General features: G+C 45.6%; 3 protein-coding genes across 5 annotated transcripts; 2 read left to right on the top strand and 1 right to left on the bottom strand.

Annotated features, from left to right (window-relative positions):
• The first annotated feature begins 21 nt into the window (after positions 1-21).
• Positions 22-7812, top strand: degs1 (delta(4)-desaturase, sphingolipid 1). The gene is made up of 3 exons (XM_028989457.1): positions 22-335; positions 4909-5651; positions 5951-7812. Exons 1-3 carry the CDS (start codon positions 254-256, stop codon positions 6095-6097), a joined length of 972 nt encoding a protein of 323 aa, XP_028845290.1. The 5' UTR covers positions 22-253; the 3' UTR covers positions 6098-7812.
• A 694-nt stretch (positions 7813-8506) lies between these two features.
• Positions 8507-20471, bottom strand: nvl (nuclear VCP like). 3 transcript variants are annotated; one of them, XM_028989740.1, is made up of 24 exons: positions 19572-20471; positions 18626-18744; positions 18464-18534; positions 18330-18382; positions 18101-18194; positions 16924-16981; positions 16464-16727; positions 16232-16367; positions 16059-16135; positions 15843-15977; positions 15650-15751; positions 14622-14739; positions 14319-14463; positions 13703-14066; positions 13377-13595; positions 12708-12812; positions 11794-11856; positions 11380-11499; positions 11150-11249; positions 10963-11069; positions 10755-10831; positions 10578-10666; positions 10397-10494; positions 8507-8790 (listed from the first exon to the last, which is right to left on the bottom strand). In XM_028989740.1, exons 2-24 carry the CDS (start codon positions 18683-18685, stop codon positions 8746-8748), a joined length of 2700 nt encoding a protein of 899 aa, XP_028845573.1. In that variant the 5' UTR covers positions 18686-18744; positions 19572-20471; the 3' UTR covers positions 8507-8745. The 3 variants fall into 3 exon arrangements, with proteins under 3 accessions (XP_028845573.1, XP_028845574.1, XP_028845575.1); XM_028989741.1 differs by having other exon boundaries at positions 8508-8790; positions 16470-16727; positions 19572-20470; XM_028989742.1 differs by lacking the exon at positions 8507-8790 and adding an exon at positions 8813-10332 and having other exon boundaries at positions 10367-10494; positions 19572-20470.
• On the top strand, positions 19908-22710 carry yipf4 (Yip1 domain family, member 4). Its single transcript, XM_028989743.1, has 6 exons — positions 19908-20210; positions 20840-20993; positions 21086-21257; positions 21456-21533; positions 21613-21726; positions 21880-22710. The coding sequence occupies exons 1-6, from the start codon at positions 20153-20155 to the stop codon at positions 22015-22017; spliced, it is 714 nt and encodes a 237-aa protein (XP_028845576.1). The 5' UTR covers positions 19908-20152; the 3' UTR covers positions 22018-22710.
• Positions 22711-23521: the final 811 nt, after the last annotated feature.

Below are 23521 nucleotides of genomic sequence, written 5' to 3'. Positions count from 1 at the left end.
TGTTCTGTGGGTGTTCCGTTACTGAGAACTTTCCAGCCTGCGTGTCCGAGAGACTTTTATTATGATACACGGCAGTCGGTCGGTCGGTCGGCGACGCGGACGTCGCTCTCTTCGCTCCAATTAAGGGGTGTCTGCGGGGAGATAGGCGGAGGCAACGTTATCTGAGGAAAGGATTAAAAAAAGAAGCCATTCTGCTCAATCTTTATATATTTGTATTGACATATTTTAGAGTCGAGGCCGCTGTTTTTGAAGGATGGGTAACCGGGTGGCCCGCGAAGATTACGAATGGGTTTACACGGACCAGCCGCACGCCGACCGGAGGAAAGAAATTCTGGGTGAGTCCCGCTGTCTCCGAATAATTTAATCGGACATTTAATCCCCGCCTCGGATGATCGCGCTAAACGCGTCTGAGGAAAACCGCTGCTTTCCGGACGTCCGGTGTCGGTACCGGCGGCGTTCGGGCCGGTTCCGCGGGACCGTGTGCGCGCCGGTACGGGAAGGGCGGCGCCGGCAGACCGTTATGAAGGCCCGCTCGCCGCTCCCCGAACTCGGCCCCCCTCTCCCGCCTCGCCTGGAACTAGTCTCTCGTCCGAAGTCCGCTCATTTTGTAATATTTTGTTGATTTGGGAGGAAATGAGCCAACGTCTCACACGTTCTGGAACAGCCCGGCTCGGATGTTCCGGTGTGTCTGAACAGGTTCTAAAGCCATAAAGTCGTAAAACTTAAATAGAGACGCACATAATTCCTGACTGCGGATTAAAGTGGAGGGCGAAAAGGGCGCCGCATGTGACTTGTCAGATGGTCACATGACGTGTGTTACAGGGTCACTTGTACCCTTTTCTTTCATGGCATCACTGTGAGATGATTTAACATTAATACGAGTTCCCCTAGTCTGTCTACGGTCCTGCGGTGGCTAGAAACGGCAATGAGTGATGTGATTGTCATTGTGAGACACTGCAGCGCAGCACACGGTGACACAACGAAAAGTGTCCTCTGCATTTTAACCATCACCCTTGGTGAGCAGTGGGCAGCCATGACAGGCGCCCGGGGAGCGGCGTGTGGGGACGGTGCTTTGCTCGGTGGCACCTCGGCGGATCGGGATTCGAACCGGCAACCTTCTGACTACGGGGCCGCTTCCTTAACCGCTAGGCCACCACTGTCACGAGTGCTTTGGCCATTCTGCTTCACCGTTCAGAAAGCGGCAGCTCAGACGGTCGGATCTGGAATTTGTCCCCTTATGATGTCACGAGGGGAAAGGTTACCTCCCGTTTCTCATGCTTTTTCCGTCCAGAGATATTCCTTCCGTGCAAGCTTCTGAAGAACCAGTGGGTTCTGTCTGAAAGTTGAGTCGTGGCAACTGGACTTTCTTTCTTTGGGGTGGAGACCTTTCATTCTGCATCCACTGAACTTTGTCAATCAGAGGGAAGTTGGCTTGTACCCACAAATTTATCCTCCAGGTTGGTTGCACCTCAATCCCCCCTTGAATAAGCTTGTTAAGTGGAACAAAGGCAGTGAGAGGGTCGTGGGTGGGTAGAGCCCCGCCCTGGCAGCTTCTCCAGCCCCCATTAAGGGGGTTGTTAAAGATGGCCGACATGGTGGACGTGTGAATTGGGCCCGATTTTCCCGGGGATGGCCTCCACCTCTGTTGAGTGAGGGTTGGTTGATTTGCACATGCAAAGCTTCCCTCACACCTCTCTCACACCAACTATCTTCTCTGTCCAATATTTGAAGATTGTCGTCCAAAAATGAGTGTCCTTTGTCCTTAAGGTGAAGGTACACAGCTGATTCTGGCCCTGAGGCGTTGCTCCTTCTGTGCTGGGCCATCCTCCTGTGTAGCAGCTCTTCCTCTTCACCGCACTGGACAGCATACACTACATTGCTCTTCTTCTGTTTTGGTGCCTGGTCTTTAGGCAAAATTAACCAGTGGGTTAATTTTAATTTTTTTGGTCGGGAAAAACGCAGACACGACTTCCTGTCCACGCCAAACATTGTGGTTGGTGGATGGGGTTGAAGACATCATTTCAATTCCTCCTCCTCGCCTCCTCATTAGCATTTAAAGCTACAGACACCGAAACGGCGCGTCCTGGGGAAATCTCGTCATGGGACTGGATCAAAGTGGCTGTAATTCTGCACCAAGACTTCAGATACAGTATTAGAGGACGACTTAGACCAATATATAAAAAAAAAAACAATCATAATAGGGGACCTGTAAGTTGCCTCGGGAGTTTTCTCTTCCTTCCAACAAAAAGGCTTAAGAGGCTTTGGCTGCCTCGCTGTTTAGGTTCCATGGAACATCTGGCCGCTGGGACCCTTGTCACCTGTGCCGTCGAGTGGCTTCTCTTGACTGCTGTTGTGTGTCTTGCCTCTTCAATGCATCCATAACCCCCACTTAGCCTAATTGCTCTACGGAGACTCGTCCTATTGTAGCTCACGGAGGCCGTGTCCGTCACATAAAGCGGCCATTCAGGTCGGACACGGGTCCTGTCTCAATAATTCATGCCGCTTGTAGACCTTCCGCGGTCCCAGTTTAATTCCGCCCGCTCTCTTCGCTGGTCCGTTCGGAGCGGCAGACGAGCGCAGCCGGAACGGGCTTAATGAATACACGGGGGGCCGCCGTGTTATTTGCCTAAAGTGTGTTTAGGTCCTGTATGGGCGTGTGTCATGTTTTAATTGGCACCTTGTCATAAAGCTCAAAAGGGCCTCAACCCAGATGTGACATGGCCGGGGCGGGGCAGGACATCTCCGATTACTTCTTCTTTTTTTTCCCTGCGTGTCGGTTTAGGCCTTCGGGAACCTCCGGTGCGCCGTCACGCTGACGTAACGGGATCGCGGTGGCCTGCAGGGCCGACGAGCGAACCTTATTCCCTCGCACGCCGGCGGGTTTTTTTTTTTTTTTTTTTTTTTCCCGGTCAGCAGTCTCACCCTTATCCGTGCTCGACAGAAAAGAACAGGTTTTGCTACAGCTGTCGCAGCGTCATGAATTTATTGCCTGAAATACTGACTCCAGTAAGATTTCTCCACCGATCGCGGGGGGGGAAACAAACACGTACGTTTCACAAATTCTCATCGGCCCTAATAAAAAGAGCAGTATATACGGTGTACTTGCCAGCCATGGTACTTATTGGAAGTGTTAATAGGGGCAGTGGTGGCCTAGTTGTTAAGGAAGCGGCCCCGTAATCAGAAGGTCGCCAAGGTACCACTGAGGTGCCACTGAGCAAACCACCGTCCCCACACACTGCTCCCCGGGCGCCTGTCATGGCTGTCCACTGCTCACCAAGGGCGACGGTTAAAATGCAGAGGACAAATTTCACTGTGTGCACCGTGTGCTGTGCTGCTGTGTATCACCTCACTTGCTGCTGCGCTGCTGTGTAGACAATCGCATCACTTCTTGACTTCTTCACTTAACGGCCACGTCGTCACTTCAGTGGGTTTTGGTGAAATGTCTGGGCGTCTGGGTTTGGTGCCGATGCGGCCGGTCTGCAGGCCTCGGCGGCGTTTCCCTCGCTTGCGACAGCGGCGGTTTCTTCACTCGCCCACGTCGTCTGAATTGCATCTCGCTTGTGTGGTGGTGCAATACGAGCGCAAACGTAGATTACCAAAGCGGCTTGTTTTCGTGCGAAATTCTTTTCTTGGTGTTGGGGAAATACCGCCCAGGGGACAGTGGTGGCCTGGCGGCTAAGGAAGCGGCCCCCGCAATCAGAAGGTCGCCGGTTCGAATCCCGATCCGTCATGGTGCCACTGAGGTGCCACTGAGCAAAGCACCGTCCCCACACACTGCTCCCCGGGCGCCTGTCATGGCCGCCCACTGCAGAGGACACATTTCACTGTGTGCACCGTGTGCTGTGCTGCAGTGTCTCACAATGACAATCGCTTCACTTTATCACCTCAGTCCTCATTAGTTTGGCCCGTGGTCCGGGTGCTCGTGCTGCTTGTTTTTCTTCTCTAGATACGAGGGGTGATGAAATGAATGTTCCAATCGATGCAGAACACGTTTTTATATTGTTTTATTGCAAGCGGGGTCACCGCAAAATTAGTTTTGCACGGAATAAAGCCCTCCCGTCTTATCTTGTAATCGTTATTTGATCCAAAACCGTGCCTTGTTTACTGCGGTAGTACATATTCTGCAATCCAGCAAAAACTTGCCACAGTTGCAGGTAGGGCGAGGGAGGGGGGGGTTCGCAGGGAACGGGGTGAGTGCAAAATATAAACCAGCCGTCATGACAAGATGATAAGAGACACTCGAGGGTAAATAAGGGTGGCGTAAGTGGGTACGAAACTGTGGACACACCAAATGACCCGTGGCAAAATAAGGTAAACTGAGGAAAAATATAAATTTGGGCTTCTTCTTTGTGCACGTGACACATTTTTTGTAAGAATATGCGATAATTCTAATGAAAATGGATGTATTGTGTACTAATATCGTAACATGGTGACTGCATCGCCTCTACTCACTGCTACTGTCATACTGTGGATATTTATTTTACATTTACAGCATTTACCAGATGTCCTTATCCAGAGCGTCTCACAATCAGTAGGGACAGCCCCCCCCCCCCCCCCCCGGAGACACTCAGGGTTAAGTGAACCTGGGTCTTCTGGTTCATAGGCGAGTGTGTTACCCACTAGGCTACCTCCACCCTATTCCACTAATTTTTTTCTATTCATGACACGTCTCGGGTCACGACTCTTCTTATCCTGGGAATATTTATCCACCTTCTCATCGGAAATGTGTGTTTGCAAATATACGTCGTTATGTTCTTCTAGATCACGTGAATACTTCAAATACAAATAACCTCTCGTATCATTTCTTATCTCTGTTTCTATCCCCCAACGTGTGATAACGTGCACCACGTCCATCGTGTCATTTGCATGATGGAAATTTACGGCTATTTCTTTGCTTAACCCTCACAGCAAAATACCCGGAGATCAAATCGCTAATGGGGCCTGATCCACGTCTCAAGTGGATTGTCTGTATGATGGTAGTGGTCCAGTTCCTGGCGTTCTACTTGGTGAAGGATTTGGAGTGGACGTGGGTGCTGTTCTGGACCTACGCATTTGGAAGCGGCATCAACCACTCAATGACGCTGGCCATTCACGAGATCTCCCACAACACCGCGTTCGGCAACAGCCGGGCAAGGTGGAACCGCTGGTTTGCCATGTTTGCCAACCTGCCCATTGGCCTGCCTTACTCTGCCTCGTTCAAGCGCTACCATCTGGACCACCACCGCTACCTGGGAGGCGATGGCATCGATGTGGACATTCCCACCAACTTCGAGGGCTGGTTCTTCTGCACCCGCCTCCGCAAGTTCGTTTGGATCATCCTGCAGCCGCTGTTCTACGCCATCCGGCCGCTCTGCATCAACCCCAAGCCCATCACCCTCCTGGAGCTGGTGAACCTGGCCGTGCAGTTCAGCTTCAACATCGCCCTCTACTGGCTGTGGGGGGCCAAGCCTGTGGTCTACATGATGGCCGGGTCCATGCTGGGGATGGGCCTCCACCCCATCTCAGGACACTTCATAGCCGAGCACTACATGTTTCTGAAGGGCCACGAGACGTACTCGTACTACGGCCCCCTCAACCTGCTCACCTTCAACGTCGGCTACCACAACGAGCACCATGACTTCCCCAGCATCCCCGGCCGCAGGCTACCCCTGGTAAGACGAAAAGAGGAATAGATTTAAATGATTTGGCCTAATTAAGAATGTATTTGCTTCGTGGCATTCACTTATACCTTGATCTGTCTGAAAAACGTTGAGTAGCTTGTTGTCGGGCTGTAAATCTTGGCCCGTCATCTTAGTCAAGCTCAGGTGGAACCATCCTTGGTAAAAGTGGGATTTTGATGCGTTGTAATTATTTCGAGAGAGATGTGAAACGGAGGCCAGGCTCATTTCCTTTCCCTCTCGGCCTAGTCGGGTTGCGTCTCCAGCTTGTTGCCTGTGTCCCTCCCCACTAGGTGAAGAAGATCGCTGCGGAGTACTACGACCACCTTCCTCACTACACCTCCTGGGTGAAGGTGCTGTACGACTTCATCATGGACGACGCGCTCAGTCCATACTCCCGCGTGAAGAGAAAGCTGAAGGGGGACATCAAGCAGGAATGATTCCGTCTGCCTCTCCTCTTCGACTTTCTCTCTCGACTCGTCTGCCTAGAGGGGACAGAGGGGGACACGGACTAGACAGCCTGAAACCCACCTACCCACCTGCTTCATGCAACGTCTGCATATTATAGCTCACTTATTGTTGTTTCTGTGTGTGTGTGTGTGTGTGTGTGAGTCAACATTCCTTTTTATGCTTCCACAACTGTACACACACCAGGGGCACAGCTCATTTTATTCATCATACACACACATATATATATATAAACCCATAGTATAACTCTATGCTAAGATATATGTATGTGTGTGTGTGTGTGTTTATGTATATGTGTGTGTTTTTTATATATATATATATAATATTTGCACATTGTTTCAAACATGTGCTGAAATGTCATAGTAAATTTTATCCTACATCTTAGATCTTCGACAGCAGTGGATTTGCACCGAGGCTTATAAATGACAACTCGTTCTATATAATTTCATAATAATTTATCGTGGCTATTTCTCTCGCTGCCTCTGTTGCCGCAGGGACCTGTTACATGTTTTAAAAGAGTGAAGTACTGTGAAGTACTGACTTTTTAATTTTATTTTTTTAGCACGTTCTTCTGTAATCATGAAGAGACGTTTCTCTTCTCTCTATGTTGCACCGCGCTTTCACCGCGTTTCTCTTCTCTCTATGTTGCACCGCGCCAGCTACCAAACACGGCTCTATTTGAACTTGTGTATTAGATCATGAGGGCCGCAGCGCGAGTGACCTTGAAAGCTTTTATCAGAACCACAAAAGGCCTTTAAGCCGCATGGAAGCTGTGCCGAGTTTGAACTGAAAGTGTCTTGTCTCCTCAGTCAGTCAAAAGGAGCCAAATAGCACGAAGAAGCCAAATGAACCAAGAACTGTACATGACACGTTCACTTAACGTTTTCTTTATCATTTGTGCTCTTACCCCTCTGGCTTCATGACTGAGGATGTTTGTCCTTAACATTTGTGCAAAGCTGGGATAGTTCTGGCTTTATGATAACCCCGCGCCGACGTGCGTGTGTGTGTGTGTGTGTGTGTGAGAGAGCAAGAGATAGCTCTACATTTTTTTTAAGGTCATTCCATTTGTTGCATGTGTTGTAATTTAGCCTTATTATGACACTTTTTTTTTTTTAAATTATTATTATTAAATGGGCCCCTGCTGATGGACCATTGAGATCGAAAAAAACCAAAAAGAACTCTGATTCGTGTAAATGGTGGTTTTAACCGTTGTGGAATCATGGTGTCTAGGCTACAAATAATGGCAATAATCCTGACGTGTTTAAGTTGAAATTTATTGGTGCCCTGTGCATTAATACAGGTCCTGCTTTGGCACTTCTGTCTTTTCGGAAACCTTAGATCAGTATTACAGCCAGATACTCCCCAACCTTTGTCCTGCCGTGCTTGATGCACTATTCGGGGTGGCACCTAGGATCAGCAGCCGCGATGGGGCTTGAAAGAGGAAGGAAAGTTGACCGTTGAATGTGAGATGCGAGCCTGCATTCACCCGCCCTTATTCCACATGCAGCCTCAAAAGTATGTTGCTCATGGGTGACTTGGTCTGACCTTTTAAACCTTTGATTATTTGTCCAGTGTCCAAGAAAGGTTTAAAAATTACATTTATCATTTTAACTTGTGCTCGCTTTTGTGATTTTAAACAAATGCCTTTGATAACACTGTCTTATTTCTTATTAAAAATCTAAAGATACAAAACCTGTTGTTCTTAACTCTGAAGTAATCAGATATTAGGTTGTTAGAGCAGAATAGATGAGACATCTCTTCTTCCATGGGTTATTGCCATGATGCATTTGTGGTTATGCAGATTGAGACAGTTCATAATAATGAAGTTAATTTACATTTACAGCATTTACCAGACACCCTTATCCAGAGTGACTTACAATCAGTAGATACAGGGACAGTCCCCCACTAGAGGCTAAGTGTCTTGCTGAGGGACACCATGGTACAGTGGTGGCACCATGGGGCAGTGGTGGCCTAGCGGTTAAGGAAGCGACCCCGTAATCAGAAGGTTGCCGGTTCGAATCCAGAGCCGCCAAGGTGCCACTGAGGTGCCACTGAGCAAAGCACCGTCCCCACACACTGCTCCCCGGGCGCCTGTCATGGCTGCCCACTGCTCACTCAGGGTGATGGGTTAAATGCAGAGGACAAATTTCACTGTGTGCACCGTGTGCTGTGCTGCTGTGTATCACATGTGACAATCACTTCACTTTTTGACTTTGGTAATAAGTGGGGTTTGAACCTGGGTCTTGGTCTCCTGGGTCTTGGTCTCCATAGGCGCTAGACTATTACCACCCGAACAAATGACAAATGTTGCTGAAAATGTTCTACCAGCGCCTGCATGGCATCATGAACAAAAGGCAGAGTACTCAGAGATGTTGGAAAATGTTTAATAAAAAAATTATATAAACATATTACAAGTGACCAAAACATTATTTTAAATCAAATAAAGCATTTCTCTGTTCTTTAAGTAAATATGCAATTAAATGAACATGTTTGATGCAACACAGGTCACAGGTGTGTCAGATATTCTGGATGTAGAGAAATAACTTCATCTACATCTACCAACAGTAAGTTCAAAATTCCTTTTCTTCATTTGTGATCCCGGTTGATGTCCGTTGAGGTCTCATCTGCTCAAGGATTCCTTCAGCTTTTCATACATGAGCTGGTCCTGAAAAAAAGGTCAGAAAAAGGAACACTCAGTTCACCTTAAACCACGTAATGAAACATTGACCACGAGTCAGCTGCTAAGCTGCAGCTCAAACCTGGACATCATGTGACCGCGTTACGCCGTCCGCAGTACATCTGGAGATCCTGGAGAAATGCAGCCTGGTGTGCAAACATCAAGGTCTTACACACACACACACACACACACACACACACCTGAACAAGCCCTAATCCCAGCGCGAGCGACAAAGACATCAAACATGCAGCGGTGCGCGACATGAGCCTTCCCCACCCGTGAGACACCCCCCCACCCACAGGACCTGCGGGGGCGTGGGAAATCACAAGCTGGCCAGCACCCTGCGACGTGATCTGAGAGAACGAAGGACAGGTAGGACTGGTTCACCTGGGATCCAACATGCACCAAAGCTGACAAATATAAATCTGTGTGTTTGGGCGTGGCGCAGAAGTGGCCTACTGTACAGTGGGCGTGTCTAGTCAAGATCTGTTATCATCGGAACATTTATCTAAGGAACAAGGATGTTCGGTGAAACAGGAAGTGTGCAGAAGGCATGGTATGCATGAAAAAAAAAACAACACCAACAGGTGTTCACTTTTCACTCAGTTTTCAGATTAACAGCATTACTCAACTTGCACACACTTCCTTTAAATTATGGGTGAAAAGGATCCATTAATAGCTTTGTCCTCTGGCTCATTGTCTTGTCTTTTTTTTATATTCTCCACTCCCCCTCCAGCTCACAACAACAAAAACCTTCCCCCAGGCGTGAGTGGGTGGTTTGTGTCACAAACACCATTCCCATTTCAGCTTCAGGCTAAAATCAGACAAAAGAATATAGGACAATGTGGCTCGTGGGGAAAAAAATATTTTTTTTTAACCTGCGGGAAGGAAGTGTTCTAGTGGCTCACGGTGCCTTGCTGACACACTTTTGTTGCCAGCAGATTTGGAAATTAATGTCTGTGTCTTTAGTTATTCTGAGGGCACAGCGAGTTGTACACACACTACTTTACATTATATCAAAGAGTGATATCTTCAGTCTTGTTCCAAGGACAATATCTACAAAAACGTCATTTTTGTTAGATACTGTGGGTCACGTCAAGGCACTCTTTTATTAAAGGTCCCCTTTCTTTTGCTTATATATAGGAGTTGTATTGAGTTTGTTCCAGTCCCACAATGAGATTTCCCAGGACGCACTGTAGCTTTAAATGTTAATGAGGAGGAGAGGGGCGGGACGAGTAGAAGAGCGGCCAACAGAAGTTAAGCAGGCATTCGACGTCATCAACACCATTCACCAACCACAATGTTTGCCGCAGGACAGGAAGTCGTGTTTGCGTTTTTCCAGAAAAAATTTTATTAACCCACTGGTTCACGTGTGACGGAAATAGGGGAGGGGCATGAGAAATGGAAGGTCAAAATTCCTGATCTCCGAATGGCGAAGCAGAATGTCCAAACCTCTCTTTAAACCACCTACAGTCATTTCTATTCATGACAGGACCATAGACAGGCCAGGGGACTCGTATTAATGTTAAATCATCTCACAAAGGGACATTTTTGTGATAATGGACCTTTAAAACATTTTGAAATGGTTTCTCACCTTCTTAGAGACAGACGGCCGGACTTTCTTGAAAGCATCGTCAAAGTTTTGTTTGCTGACCCAGATGTCTTTAACATGGCCAGAGGCAAAACTGGGATCTGTAAAGTCGCAAACATGGACATTAGCATAATACTGCTGACTGTTTTACATTCAAATGATTTTTATGATTAAATCTCCCGACCCGAGGCACTGGCGGCCGAGCCAAACCGGACGTTCTCTCTCAGGGCGTTGACAGAGGACTCTCTCACCAGAGCGGAGAGGTCAGCACCCCTGCAAGGCAACGGATATTCAGACACTCAACATAACCAGCCCTGCCCTGTTCCTAATGATGAAGAACGGAAAAGTCACACACACTCACGTGAAACAGTCACAGCGCTCGTCTTGTGCTATCGCTTCTAGGCTCACATCTGTTGCCAGGCGAGGTATAGTGCCGCCCTGGGAGAAGAAAATATTAACACATAAGCCAGGAATGTGTTGTTACAAGTTAATATTAGACGAGTGTAATGCATTAGCTCTCTAACTCTAGTTCTCTGTGCCTGCGCTTTCATGTGCAGGTGGTTCTTTACCTTGGTGAGGGTGACCAGGATGGCATATCTGTCTTTAGGGGGCGGAAGGCCCACATACAGGGTCTTGTCCAGCCGGCCTGGTCTCAGCACCGCTGGGTCAATTATATCTACATAGACGGAGAGTTTTCAATTTTTATATGGTTAATATAACATTATAAACCTCCTCATGAAGATTGGTTGTATTTGCCTGGTCTGTTAGTGGCAGCCATGATGAAGACCTGGCGGCGAGCCTCGAGCCCGTCCATCTCTGTGAGCAGCTGGTTGACCACGCGTATACTTGCACCAGACTAGAAGAGAATCAGTCATCAGCACCACTTTCATTTCATTTCATTTGTGTAGTCAAAAATTAAATTGCTTTACATCAATAACTCATTCATCAAATGAACTACATTAATGTGCGACTCTAGGCTACACCACCTCATGTCCCGAGCGACGGGGGCACAGCGCATCAATCTCATCGAAGAAGATCACACAGGGGGCGGAGTTACGGCCTCTCTGAAACACCTGGCGCACGGCCCGCTCACTCTCGCCCACGTACTGACACACACACACACACACACACACACACAGAGCAAGGATTAGCAGCTGCATGCTACATACACAAAGAGCAAGACTATCAGCCCCCGTATCAGGACATGGCACAATAGGCTTCATGTTTCTATAAGCATCACAACAAGCTCAGTAACCGATCTCCAAACGTTAAATAGTGAATAGGGTTCAGTTACAAGGCCTGATGGGTGTCACTGTGTCGCATTTTTCCCATCACATCCAGCCATGTGATAATAGAGTAAAAGGGGGAAGGTTTCTGTGACGGACAGAGGGAAGACTCACCATGTTGAGCAACTCTGGGCCTTTGACAGAGATGAAGTTCAAGCCAGACTCGTTGGCAACAGCCTGGGAGGTGAAAAATGCATACGCTGATGCTCAACAATCCCAGTGTGTGAATCAGTTCTTGATGACAAGATTACAGATTACAGCCAGAAATAATATAGGGGGTGCATTCAACCGATCGGAACAAATTGTGCACAAATTGTACAATATTCAAGCATAAATAAACTTGCTGTTAACTACGTATGTATGTACATACTGCAGTGGTCCGTATCCTGCATTCTGTGCCTCGGAACGTAATTAACGGAACGCATACGGATAAAGATAAAGTGTAGTGATTGTCACGTGTGATACAGGTGCCCGGGGAGCAGTGTGTGGGGACGGTGCTTTGCTCAGTGGCACCTCAGTGGCACCTTGGCAGATCAGGATTTGAACCGGCAACCTTCTGATTATGGGGCTGCTTCCTTAACCACTAGGGCACCAGTGCAATACCTGCATAATTTTCTAGGGCCAGTGTTGTGAGTGTTAAGATGCAGGTTAATTTAAGTTTCATTTATTTCTTTTTTGCGCCCTCAAGTCTCCATCCCCACACACTGCTCCCGGGCGCCTGTCATGGCTGCCCACTGCTCACTAAGGGTGATGGTTAAAAGCAGAGGACACATTTTGTTGTGTCACCGTGTGCTGTGCCTTACAATGACAATCATGTCACTTTCACTTTCAATGCAACTGTGTATGGATATGCATAAGTAAAGAAAAGCTCACAGCAAGTATATTTTTAGCATTAGAAGCAAACAAAGCAGAATCCAGTTGTTCTTAATGCAATAGATTCTAAACCGTTTCATCCAATTAAAATACTTTTAAAAAATGTTTAATAAAATTTTTAATAATGAATGCAACAAGCTGAAAGAAATGTTTACCTTAGCCAGCAAGGTCTTCCCACACCCAGGGGGACCAGCAAGCAACACCCCAGCCGGGGCACTGAGACCCAGTGCCTTGAACTGCTCTGGACTGCGCACAGGAGCCTGAATATAAACACACACACACACACACGTTAAATTACTGACCTCACTTCACTTCTGCGCAAACAATGCAGGCATTGATTGGACAGTCCTAAGTAACGAGGGCTAAGAACACATTCGCCTGCTAGTAATTCTGACATTTCCCAGTTCAAATCAAGATAATTCCAAACACTTACACTTAAATAAGTATAAATTCACCATTATAAATAATATTTTTGCTATATTTTACCATTAACTAAGCTCTAGAAAAAAATGTAAGACATCAACCACATGTTGCTACTGTTATGGTAGGCAAATCTGCTCCAGGTTAATATGTGTCCCAAATAGCAATGCCCTTATCTAGAGATAACTTATCCATATCTACTGTACAATAAAAGTTTCAAATTTGCCCAGCTGTCTCAGTCTTCTGCTTCTTTTTACACTGTTGACACTGATTATCTTATCTGTGTCGGTGTCATGGCTTGAAGACAAAGCTCCTACTGACCTCACATGAAGTGATTCAGTTTATACAAGGTCAATTTGAGAGAGAATGAGGTTAATATGCATGACTTGGGGGACCAGACACACCAGGATGGCCATGGTCAGCTCCTCCCGGATGTCTTGAAGAGCGCCCACATCGTCCCAAGTGACGTCAGGCACTGTGGCAAAGCCCTCCCGCTTGGCAGAGGGCTGGACGCTGGACAGAGACGCATGGAAGTCGGACATGAGGATGCAGAGGCCTGCCAGCTGCTCCTCCGCCAGGGCCTTATTGTTCTTCAGCAGTGACAGCAGCCTCCCCAGCTCCCCCTAAAGGTCATATACAGCACAGCACCGTTCCCATTTACAACAAAGACTTTTACATTTATAGCATTGCATCAGATGTATAAGAGTCCAGTGACTAAATTGTTGGTAACCTGTTCATGTAGGCCAGTGCCTGCTGATTGGACACCATCACACACCACTGGTTGGGAGGAAGCCGCCATATTCTGACCCTCGACCCTAATTTCAGTTGCTGGCATTCCTGGTTCCATGGAGGCAGCTGGTTCGACCGCAGAATCTCGCAGCAGTAAAAAAGATTCTTGTGAAACTGGCAGGTCGGCCACACTGGCCACACCCATCTCCTGCAGCTGCAACAGGACGCGGTTAACAGCGGTCATGGCAGCTTCACGACACAGAGCCATGAGGTCAGCACCCACGTAACCTGGGGTGAGCCGAGCCAGCAGCCCATAGTCAAACTCCTCTGGAAGTCTGAGTTTTCGGCACAGGGTCTTCAGAATCCTGTGAGGAATAATAAAGAGCAACATCAGGCACAGGCTGCAGGAGATTATGGTCTGTTGGATAAAGGCAAATCAAGCTCAATGAAGGTTCAACAGCAAACAAATATTGCCAGTATTTGAATAGCATTTGAATGAAGTTCTCAAGCTCCACATCCTGTTCTCCAGTAACATTTGCATAATAATGCAGCAGATATGAGACCTGATCAGATTCATAGTAAAGCAAATAAACTGCATCTGTCAACGAACGGCCCACCTGAGACGAGCACCCTCGTCTGGGATTCCCAGACAGATCTCTCGATCAAAGCGGCCCGCCCGGCGCAGAGCGGGGTCCAGCGAGTCTGGCCGGTTAGTGGCACCAATCACAAGAACCTGGGCAGTGCTGGCAGCAGAGTTCAGATCTGGAAAAGGACAGAAGCAAGAACTACAATACAATACAATGTAAAAAAAGAAATGTGTATAGTTGTATGGTAAGGTATGAAAGCTAGGTTTAGCACAGTGATATTCTACTACAGAAACCCTTGCAGCCCTGTCTGCAATTCATTTAGGAGGACCTTACCATCCATGCAGGTAAGTAGCTGGGCGACAATTCTTCTCTCCATATCTTTGGATGCCACCTCTCTCTTTGGGGTGATGGCATCAATTTCATCAATGAACACAATGCAAGGTGCACTGCTCTGTAAAAGCCAAACGGACAGGTTCGAAAAAGATCTAGCAAAAGCATAATAACCAGAGTGCAGTCTCGACTAAATTTATGATGAAGACGAGACGTAAATGCAGGTCACGTGAGGATAACATATGTGATATTGTTCAAGAAAGTGAAGTGATTGTCAACACTGCAGCACAGCACAAGGTGACAACGACATGAGTCCTCTGTACTTAACCATTACAGGGCCACTTCCATAAAGCGCTAGGCCACCACTGCGCCGACAAGTTATTTATTTATTTATTTTTAAACAACTAAACATTGTTTACAAAAAGAGGGGCAGTGGTGGCCTAGCGGTTCAGGAAGCGGCCCTGTAATCAGAAGGTTGCCGGTTCAATTCCCGATCCGCCCAGGTGCCACTGAGCAAAGCACCGTGCCCACACACTGCTCCCCGGGCGTCTGTCATGGCTGCCCACTGCTCACTCAAGGTGATGGGATAAATGCAGATGACAAATTTCACTGTGTGCATTGTATCATATGTGACAATCACTTCACTTTAACTAAAAACTGGACAAATTGTTTTCATTGACGTTTCATTGTCCTCTCATTTAATCACCCTATTATATCACAGTTTCTGTTTCCTGTATCTTCCATTCGATTCCACAGATGACGTAGCTTCCACAATATGCAAATGTGACATTCATCAGATTAGGCGTCTGCCAAATGACTCAAACGTAAATGTAAGAAATGTAGAGTATAAGGTAACAAAAATATAATAAGATAATCTTGTTTTAATTGTGAAAGGAATTTGACAAAGAAAACGTTATTTTTGTTCTACTGTTCTGTTCTACTAGGTGCTTGTACTATATTGACATAAATAGAACTGCGTAAAAAAAATAAAAAGAAAGACAAGACGCAAAGACTGCACTAAAACTACTTACCACTGCCACTTCAAACAACTCCCTCAGCTTCTGCTCAGACTCTCCAGAGACCCCGGACACCAGTTCCGGAGCTGAGACCTTCAGCATGGGCAGCTCCATCTCCTGGATGAATCAGTGGCCATTATATTGCAGATGGGAACAAATGAGACTCGTGACAAATGTGTCTAGCCTGAGCTTAAAAACAGGCTCTCACCCCAGCTATAGCCTGGGCCAGCAGAGTCTTTCCACAGCCCGGGGGTCCATGGAGCAGGAAGCCCCTTGGGGGAACAACACCCAGCTGCTGATATACCTCCGGGTGGCGCATATGAATAAGCAGCTTACACACATCCTGAACAAAAGAAGATCACATAAAAAGGATGCACTGAATTTTTTTAAAAACATTAACAAACAAAAAAGTTGCGACTCATACCGTCAAAGTTGCTTCATTACCACCAACATCATCAAACTTGACTGTGGAGTATTGCAGATCAGGGCCCTTTGTCTTTGCTGGAAGAAGAAAAAAAATTAACAGAAAAATGCATAATTTTCCCAAAAACTCCATAATAGAGAACTGGATTAAAGAAAATCATTAAGGACTATTACCTTTTTTCTCCATTATTCTGGCCTCTATGTCAGCGTCATTAATTTGTGAGTCTGCCTGTGCTCTCCTCTTTCCTTTTTTAAATTTTCCCTTCGTCCGCTTCTTCTCAGACTCTAGCATTGAAACATCGGAGCGCTTCTACATCCACCCACACAAAAAAACATATAGTAGATTTTGATGCAACTTTGAGGTACAATTGAATTCGTGTGCATGATTAAATAAATGGGTATTTACACTGACAGCATGGCCGCTAGTTTCCTCCTCACACAAGTCGATCAGGATGTTCTCTGGTTCTGTGCTCCGCCCTTTGTCAATAAACCAGCCCCCCTCTCCCACCACAGTGCCTGAGCCATGGGGTGTGCTGGTACCAGAAACATCCAACTGGTCTTTGACTGAACTTGGTTTGGGGCTGGAGAACTGACCCTTGGTGGGAGTTCCATTTTCTGGGATCCCTTTCCGATATAGAGACATCAAGGAGCTGTTCATGTGATTTGTGTGCTGTTAATTTAAATACAATTTCATACGTGAGAAAGCAAAACGCAATTATAAAAGTAACTATCACTGTACTCTCATTACTATTGGAGTTATACAAATTTTGGATTAAAATGAGTTACAGATATTTCTATGGCCCAAATTAATTTAAGACTTGGTAATTGACTCATTGAGAGCAAATATGACAAGAAGATTGACCTACCTGGTGTTCAAGAATGTCCTCTTCGCTGTCTGTAGTGCCTTCTGTGTCACTAGTGTCACTGTTGAATGAAGAAAGTACCATATGAGGAACTCCAAAAACCTGAAGTCGAGCTGTGACAATGTGGTGGACTATTATATAATCCATGAACAGAAAGTTGGGGGGGGGGGGGCGGCTATGATGGGTTCTACGATGTCTCTGAGGTAAGAACGTGCAGTGACTGAGCCATGTACTATAACCAAATCTGTTTTGTGCTGACGGGTGATGCCTGCCCAGACTGTTGCACCTCCTCCACCAAAGCAAACCCTGCGACACTCATCAGTGAACAGGATGGTAGACCACTGCTGTATTGTACAGGTCACATGGTCAACATGCCCACTGCAAATGTTCACGGCCCTGTCCTGGTGTCAGTGGAGTCACATGCAACGGTCATCTGGCATTCAAGCTAAAGCGGTGGAGACGTTTGCGAATGGTTTGTCTGGAAGCCCTAGTACCCTTGCATCTGGTAAACAGGCCTGCGGCTGTGTAGCAGTTGCATAACGATGTCTGAGTGCAAAGGTCCTTAGGTTCTGGTCATCTCGGTCACATGTCGGTCACTCGTGGGGCTCCACTCCTGGCTCTGCCACTATATCTGCGTCTTGATGCAAGTCTGCTGATGGACACTTTGAGATGCACCAAGTTCACGAGCAACATCTGACTGTCTGCCACAGACCTGAAGGCGCGCCATGGCCATGTGACGGTGCTCGTCTGTTAAGTGACGTCATGTGTTCATGGCTGTTTGAAATTGGAATGACTTACTGACAATACCAGGTTTTTATACCCACAGAATGTTGAAATTCATGGCACATTGAGAAAGTGTTTTTTGGTGTTGGCCCCAATATAAGGCGCACCTGTTCACAATGAGACCATTACATGGAAAACACAAAATGAGGTGTGTCCATCATCTCAATTGCCTCCCAATCGCAAAAATGTCTGAAGTAAAACAAACACTGTATGTATGGCATCCACTAAGACGCTCACAATATCCCTAACTTATTGTGAGCAGTGTATAGGCACTGCTATCTTTTGGAAGCATTTGTCTTCTTCTGCATTCTGAAATCATTCACTGACCAGTGAGCAGAAAAACACGAGAGACGAGCCAACAAATGAACAAAATTAGAGAACTATTTGTAGTTCTCACCAGTCTTCCTCTTGATTACGCCGTGCCCTTTTTGCCAAATGTTTGTCTTCCAAAGCTGAGACACCAACAGATTCTTTGTTGATCACATTGTAGACTGCAACGTAAGAGCAAGAAAAAATATATATTCTTATCACAATCACATTAGTGCATGTTTTAATGTCAAACAATAAAAATAACTAAAATTTAAAATAATATTACATTAAACAATAGAGTTTAATAATGTAATGACCTTTTTCCACCTGAATCCTAAAAGCTGTTCTGTTCCTCCTGCCATAATCCACTCTTTATTTAAAAAGAAAAAATGTCATCAGAATTAGTCACATGATCAAATCATTATACACAGGATAGTAAAGCCACACTCACCTGAAGGTTTTCTGAAGATCTGCAGCCATTGATGGAATGTCTATGTACTGTCTGGTGTCAGAGCTCAAATACTTAAAGAACCAGTATTACAGAATAATGTGACAACTGAATTTGAACAGAAAACAAGCAGCAAATCTTGCCAGTAGATACAGTCCACATTACCTGTTCAACTCTTTGCTTGAGTCTGAAGTCGACACCAACACTGCCACCTTTATTCTTCATCTCTCCAGGAAATTATGTTCATGCCACAAGACAAACTGGTCCGATCACGTTTCGTGGATCTTGAGGAAAAAGTTGTCGAACTGTATTTTAATTTTTACATCTGTATACATGTACAGTACAGGTCAAAAGTTTGGACACACCTTCTCATTCAACGTGTCTTCTTCGTTTTCATGACCATTTACATTGGTAGATTTTCACTGAAGGCATCAAAACTCCACGTGTTCATTCATAGTTATGTACTTAACAAAAAAAGGTGAAATAAGTGAAAACATGTTTTATATTCTAGTTTCTTTGCTCTGATTACTGCTTTGCACACTCTTGGCATTCTCTCGATGAGCTTCAACAGGTCGTCAGCTGAAATGCTTTTCCAACAGTCTTGAAGGAGCTCCCAGAGGTGTTTAGCACTTGTTGGCCCCTTTGCCTTCAGTCTGAGGTCCAGCTCACCCCAAACCATCTCGACTGGGTTCAGGTCCAGTGACTGTGGAGGTCAGGTCTCCACTTTTTGTTAAGTACATAACTCCACATGTGTTCATTCATAGTTTTGATGCCTTCAGTAAGAATCTACCAATGTAAATGGTCATGAAAATAAAGAAAACATATTGAATGAGAAGGTGTGTCCAGACTTTTGGCCTCTATTATACATGAGAGAGAAACCTAATAAAACAGACTCGCCGTTTTTATATGTATACACAAGACGGCTAGCCGTGGAGCTAAGCTAATGAGCCATACCCCAGGAGCTAATGACTCAAGCGACGTATAACAACCACGGCAACAACGCGGCTACGGATAAAATATCTATTTCAAGCCCGCGGCACATTACAGTTTTCCCAGACTTCGCACTTTTACTCCTAAGAACCATTGACCCGTCACCGTATAGAAAACTCACGTTGGCTTCCCAGCAGTTCTCGGCTTCCCCACGTGAGCCGAGGACCCGCGACGCGGCTGTCCGCTGTGGCGCCTGGTTAAAAATACAAATGTTCACAACAACACAAACGTTCCAATCGTGAGACGCGTTGCCTGTTGCCGCATTACGGCATCTATTCGTGAGGAGTGTGCTCTGATGTTACGAGTCGGTTAGGGTATGTGTCGTATCAGCGCGTTGGTAATGAGGCGGCCTGTGGCAAGCCATCCGGCCCAGTAAACGCGACTCTCACGTCGCGGTTATTGCGTTCGCGTCGCTGGTAAGCGGCTTGCCACAGTGTGCGCGGGTCAGCGCCAGCGCTCGCCAGGCGGCGCATGTCTCCGCAGCCGTGTGGGCGCCTGACGTGTCTCCCCTTCCGCGTACTTCCTGCTTCCTCTCGGTCTGTTTTGAGGTAGACGGGCGCCGAGGTGGGTGCCAGGTCGCCAGCAGCGCGAAGATGGAGTGAAAACGACGCGCCAGCGCCGCCGCGACAGAGCAAACGCCGCCGAGGCAACGCCGAAGCCCGTTAAACGTGAGGAAGCGGTGCGGCTGGCGCGACGTCAACGATGCAGCTCTCCCCCACCAACGGGGACTTTACTTTCGTCTCCTCCACGGACGCCGAAGGTGCTGGAAACGACTTGACCCGCTCACTCGTGTGCGTCTGTTACGTGTTTCTTCGTCTTTAAAAATAAAAAATCAGATCCAGCGAGGCGAGTTCTCTCTCGCCTTGCTCACGTCAGCAGGCTAGCAAGTTAGCAAGCTAATCTCGTCACCGAAACGCGGTCCGAGAAAGAATGTGTATTTATCGATATATCTAAAGTTAAAGACACCCCGGCGGCTTTGGTCAAGTCGCTACGCCTTCTGCGGGAGAGCAAACCAGCTTTCTTTGGTTGCCTTCAAGCGTACTGGAGGGGTGCGAGGCGTGGATTTTATGATGATTATGATTTTTGCGTCCCTGCCTTTCAGAAAATATGAGTGGCTTTTGTACCCTCAAGCTCCTGGGCCTCCAGTTCGACACTAGAGATAACAAGCCAAGTGAATCGTAAGAGTTCGTAATGTTGTCGTTTTCACGTTGTGTAACGTACTATTTGGAGATTACTGAACTTGAAGCTGCTGAAGAAAAGTCACTTTGACTTGCAACGCGGACGTAGTCATTCTAAGGCGCAAAGCTCTCTTTAATTATTTTTTTTTTCCTCCTGGGTATTTGATGCATAAATAGAATAATTCACGTGTAAATATTTGTGCTTTTGCAGAGCTCAGTGGCACAATTGACGCTCCAGATATTAAGCTTAACATGGGAAGCGATCAGAGCAGAGATGCATATGCCGCCACGTTTTTAAGGCAACGGGGTTACGGCTGGCTCCTCGAGGTGGAAGAGGAAGATGCAGAAGACACCAAGCCACTCCTGTGAGCATCCATAAAGTCAGCTTTATTATGCATGACTTTAAAAAAGTTGGACGTTTGTATTAATAATCTCTTTTTCCGTTTTCTGCCATCAGGGAGGAGCTGGATATCGACCTTAAGGACATATACTACAAGATCCGCTGTGTGCTGATGCCAATGCCTTCTTTGGGTTTTAATCGTCAAGTAGTGAGGGATAATCCGGATTTCTGGGGTCCTCTGGCTGTCGTACTGCTGTTCTCCATGATCTCCATCTATGGCCAGTTCAGGGTGAGAACTTTTTTTTTTTTTTTTTTTTGCATGATTAACTGCTGCATATTCCTGTTTGTAGATATGCTGCAGGTCCTGTTCTGTCGGCTCTGTTGAATATCACCCTACATTACACAGCCTGACTCTTCTGAAGCTTTTTACATGAAGTGAAAGTGTTTGAAATGAAATGCCAATGCAGTGCTTTCTGTATCGACATAGGTTGTCTCTTGGATCATCACAATCTGGATATTTGGATCATTGACCATTTTCCTGCTTGCAAGAGTTCTCGGCGGAGAGGTACATTTCAGTCAAATTGGTGTGATGCACGAATGTCCAGTCAGTTTTCTCAGATGGCGTGATCGATTTCTGTTGTCAGGTGTCTTATGGGCAGGTGCTCGGAGTGATCGGATACTCTCTGCTGCCGCTCATCGTCATAGCCCCATTGCTCCTGGTTATCAGAGGTTTTGATATGGTCTCAACACTAATAAAGGTGAGTGGAAATGAACTGCTGAAAAGTGTTTTTAAGCATAGGAACTTCATAATATTGCTTTGTTGTGTTTTGCACAATTTCTGTTAATCAGTACTGAAATATCAATAGTGCGATGTACATAATGAAGTATACTTTTTTTTTTTTGTCCCCCAGCTTTTTGGAGTGTTCTGGGCTGCATACAGTGCTGCTTCACTTCTCGTTGGCGATGAATTTAAAACAAAGAAGCCGCTTCTAATCTACCCCATCTTCCTCTTGTATATTTATTTCTTATCACTCTATACCGGTGTCTGAATTGGCAGACTGCTTGGACATTGAAATGTAGCACCATGGAGAAGCACGCCTGAAATTCTACAAGGGGCCAGAAATATTGGTTCTTTTACTTCTTACTTTTTTTTTCTTTTTTTTTTTTAAGTGATATATTTGGATTCATTTTCACCCTGTTCATTATCATAGACTCTGGGCCATAAGATGTACTTAACAGCATTGTATTTAAAGAATATAATAGTATTTGTGCTCAATAAAAAGCTGTTTCTTTTTTTTGTGTATACCCCTCTGGATTTTTTTTTTTTAAAGAACAACATCTGGTATGAAATTAATATAACTACTACAGTGTTTGTATCATGCTGAGTAAATTTACTTTTTATTTAATTTTATGAAGGCTCATTCAGTTTTCAAACAAGCTGGTTAAATGAATAAGACAGTACAAGTTAAATAATGTACAATTTTGGGTGCCTTTTAATTGCATTGTATGGGTTTCAAATAGTTTCAGTGAACAGATGTACATTTTTAAGAGACCGCAGGAAGACAACATGTTTTTTTGTGTAAAATGAAGTCCAGGAAATTTTATATATATATAGTGCTGTGTTTTCCATGTGATTATTATGTCATTAGTATTCCCTAAAATTAATGCTAGAACGTGTATATTATGTATAGGAAAAAGATGTTATGTGAAATTAGATGGGAATTAAAAACTTTGCTACCAGACCATTGCCTCAATTCCAGATTTGGTTAGTTCTTCTTTCACAACATCTGTTTTGAAATATCACATGAATATAGTTTCATTTGATCTCAGTTGAGAAAGATTTATTTAAACTGGACAGCTGTACTATTTGAAAAGCGCAGTCATGGCAGGCACTAGTTTGCACATGAACCTTCCCTTTAATACTAAAGCACAAAAATGCTGGTCAACGCTCTTCTGTTGCTTATCTGTAACTTAAAATTGCTACTTATCCATAGATACATCTTTTACTGGTAGCAAGATATATGTTAGAGATACAAACGCCAGAGTAGAACCTGTAACTGGATTCACTTGCGAGTTGCAACATTTTCATTGTGTTTTCCGGAGAGAAAAAAAAAACTGGTGTGAAAAACAAGTGCGTAGGACATGGCATATAAAAAAAATGTTCATCACCACAGTTTACCTCAAGCAATGCTGAGGTAAAGAGCAGTTCTACCAAAGCCCTGGAAAGGTTTGTATTTACCACTTGCATAAAAATATTCATTTTGTACTAATAGTTTCCTTTATATATATAGTACAGGCCAAGAGTTTGGACACACCTCCTTATTCAATGTGTTTTATTTATTTTCATGACCATTTATGTTGGTAGATTCTCACTGAAGGCATCAAAACTATGAATGAACACATGTGGAGTTATGTACTTAAAAAAAAGTGGAGACCTGGACTCCACAGTCACCGGACCTGAACCCAGTCGAGATGGTTTGGGGTGAGCTGGACCCCAACAAGTGCTAAACACCTCTGGGAACTCCTTCAAGACTGCTGGAAAAACATTGAAGC

This window comes from Denticeps clupeoides, chromosome 8, assembly GCF_900700375.1.
Source record: "Denticeps clupeoides chromosome 8, fDenClu1.1, whole genome shotgun sequence".
Lineage (NCBI taxonomy): Eukaryota > Metazoa > Chordata > Actinopteri > Clupeiformes > Denticipitidae > Denticeps > Denticeps clupeoides.
This window is presented reverse-complemented; position numbering and strand designations above follow the sequence as displayed.

Excerpts from the sequence above, each read along its gene's own strand:
- nvl (XM_028989740.1), bottom strand. The coding sequence starts at position 18,685 with ATGAAGAATAAAGGTGGCAGTGTTGGTGTCGACTTCAGACTCAAGCAA. Across the intron at positions 16,982-18,100 it reads CGTAATCAAGAGGAAGACTG|TGACACTAGTGACACAGAAG; the intron begins GTGAGAACTACA and ends TTCATTCAACAG. Across the intron at positions 15,752-15,842 it reads TGGCCCAGGCTATAGCTGGG|GAGATGGAGCTGCCCATGCT; the intron begins GTGAGAGCCTGT and ends TGATTCATCCAG.
- degs1 (XM_028989457.1), top strand. The coding sequence starts at position 254 with ATGGGTAACCGGGTGGCCCGCGAAGATTACGAATGGGTTTACACGGAC. Across the intron at positions 336-4,908 it reads CCGGAGGAAAGAAATTCTGG|CAAAATACCCGGAGATCAAA; the intron begins GTGAGTCCCGCT and ends TAACCCTCACAG. Across the intron at positions 5,652-5,950 it reads CCGGCCGCAGGCTACCCCTG|GTGAAGAAGATCGCTGCGGA; the intron begins GTAAGACGAAAA and ends CCTCCCCACTAG.
- yipf4 (XM_028989743.1), top strand. The coding sequence starts at position 20,153 with ATGCAGCTCTCCCCCACCAACGGGGACTTTACTTTCGTCTCCTCCACG. Across the intron at positions 21,258-21,455 it reads CCATCTATGGCCAGTTCAGG|GTTGTCTCTTGGATCATCAC; the intron begins GTGAGAACTTTT and ends GTATCGACATAG. Across the intron at positions 21,727-21,879 it reads TGGTCTCAACACTAATAAAG|CTTTTTGGAGTGTTCTGGGC; the intron begins GTGAGTGGAAAT and ends TTTGTCCCCCAG.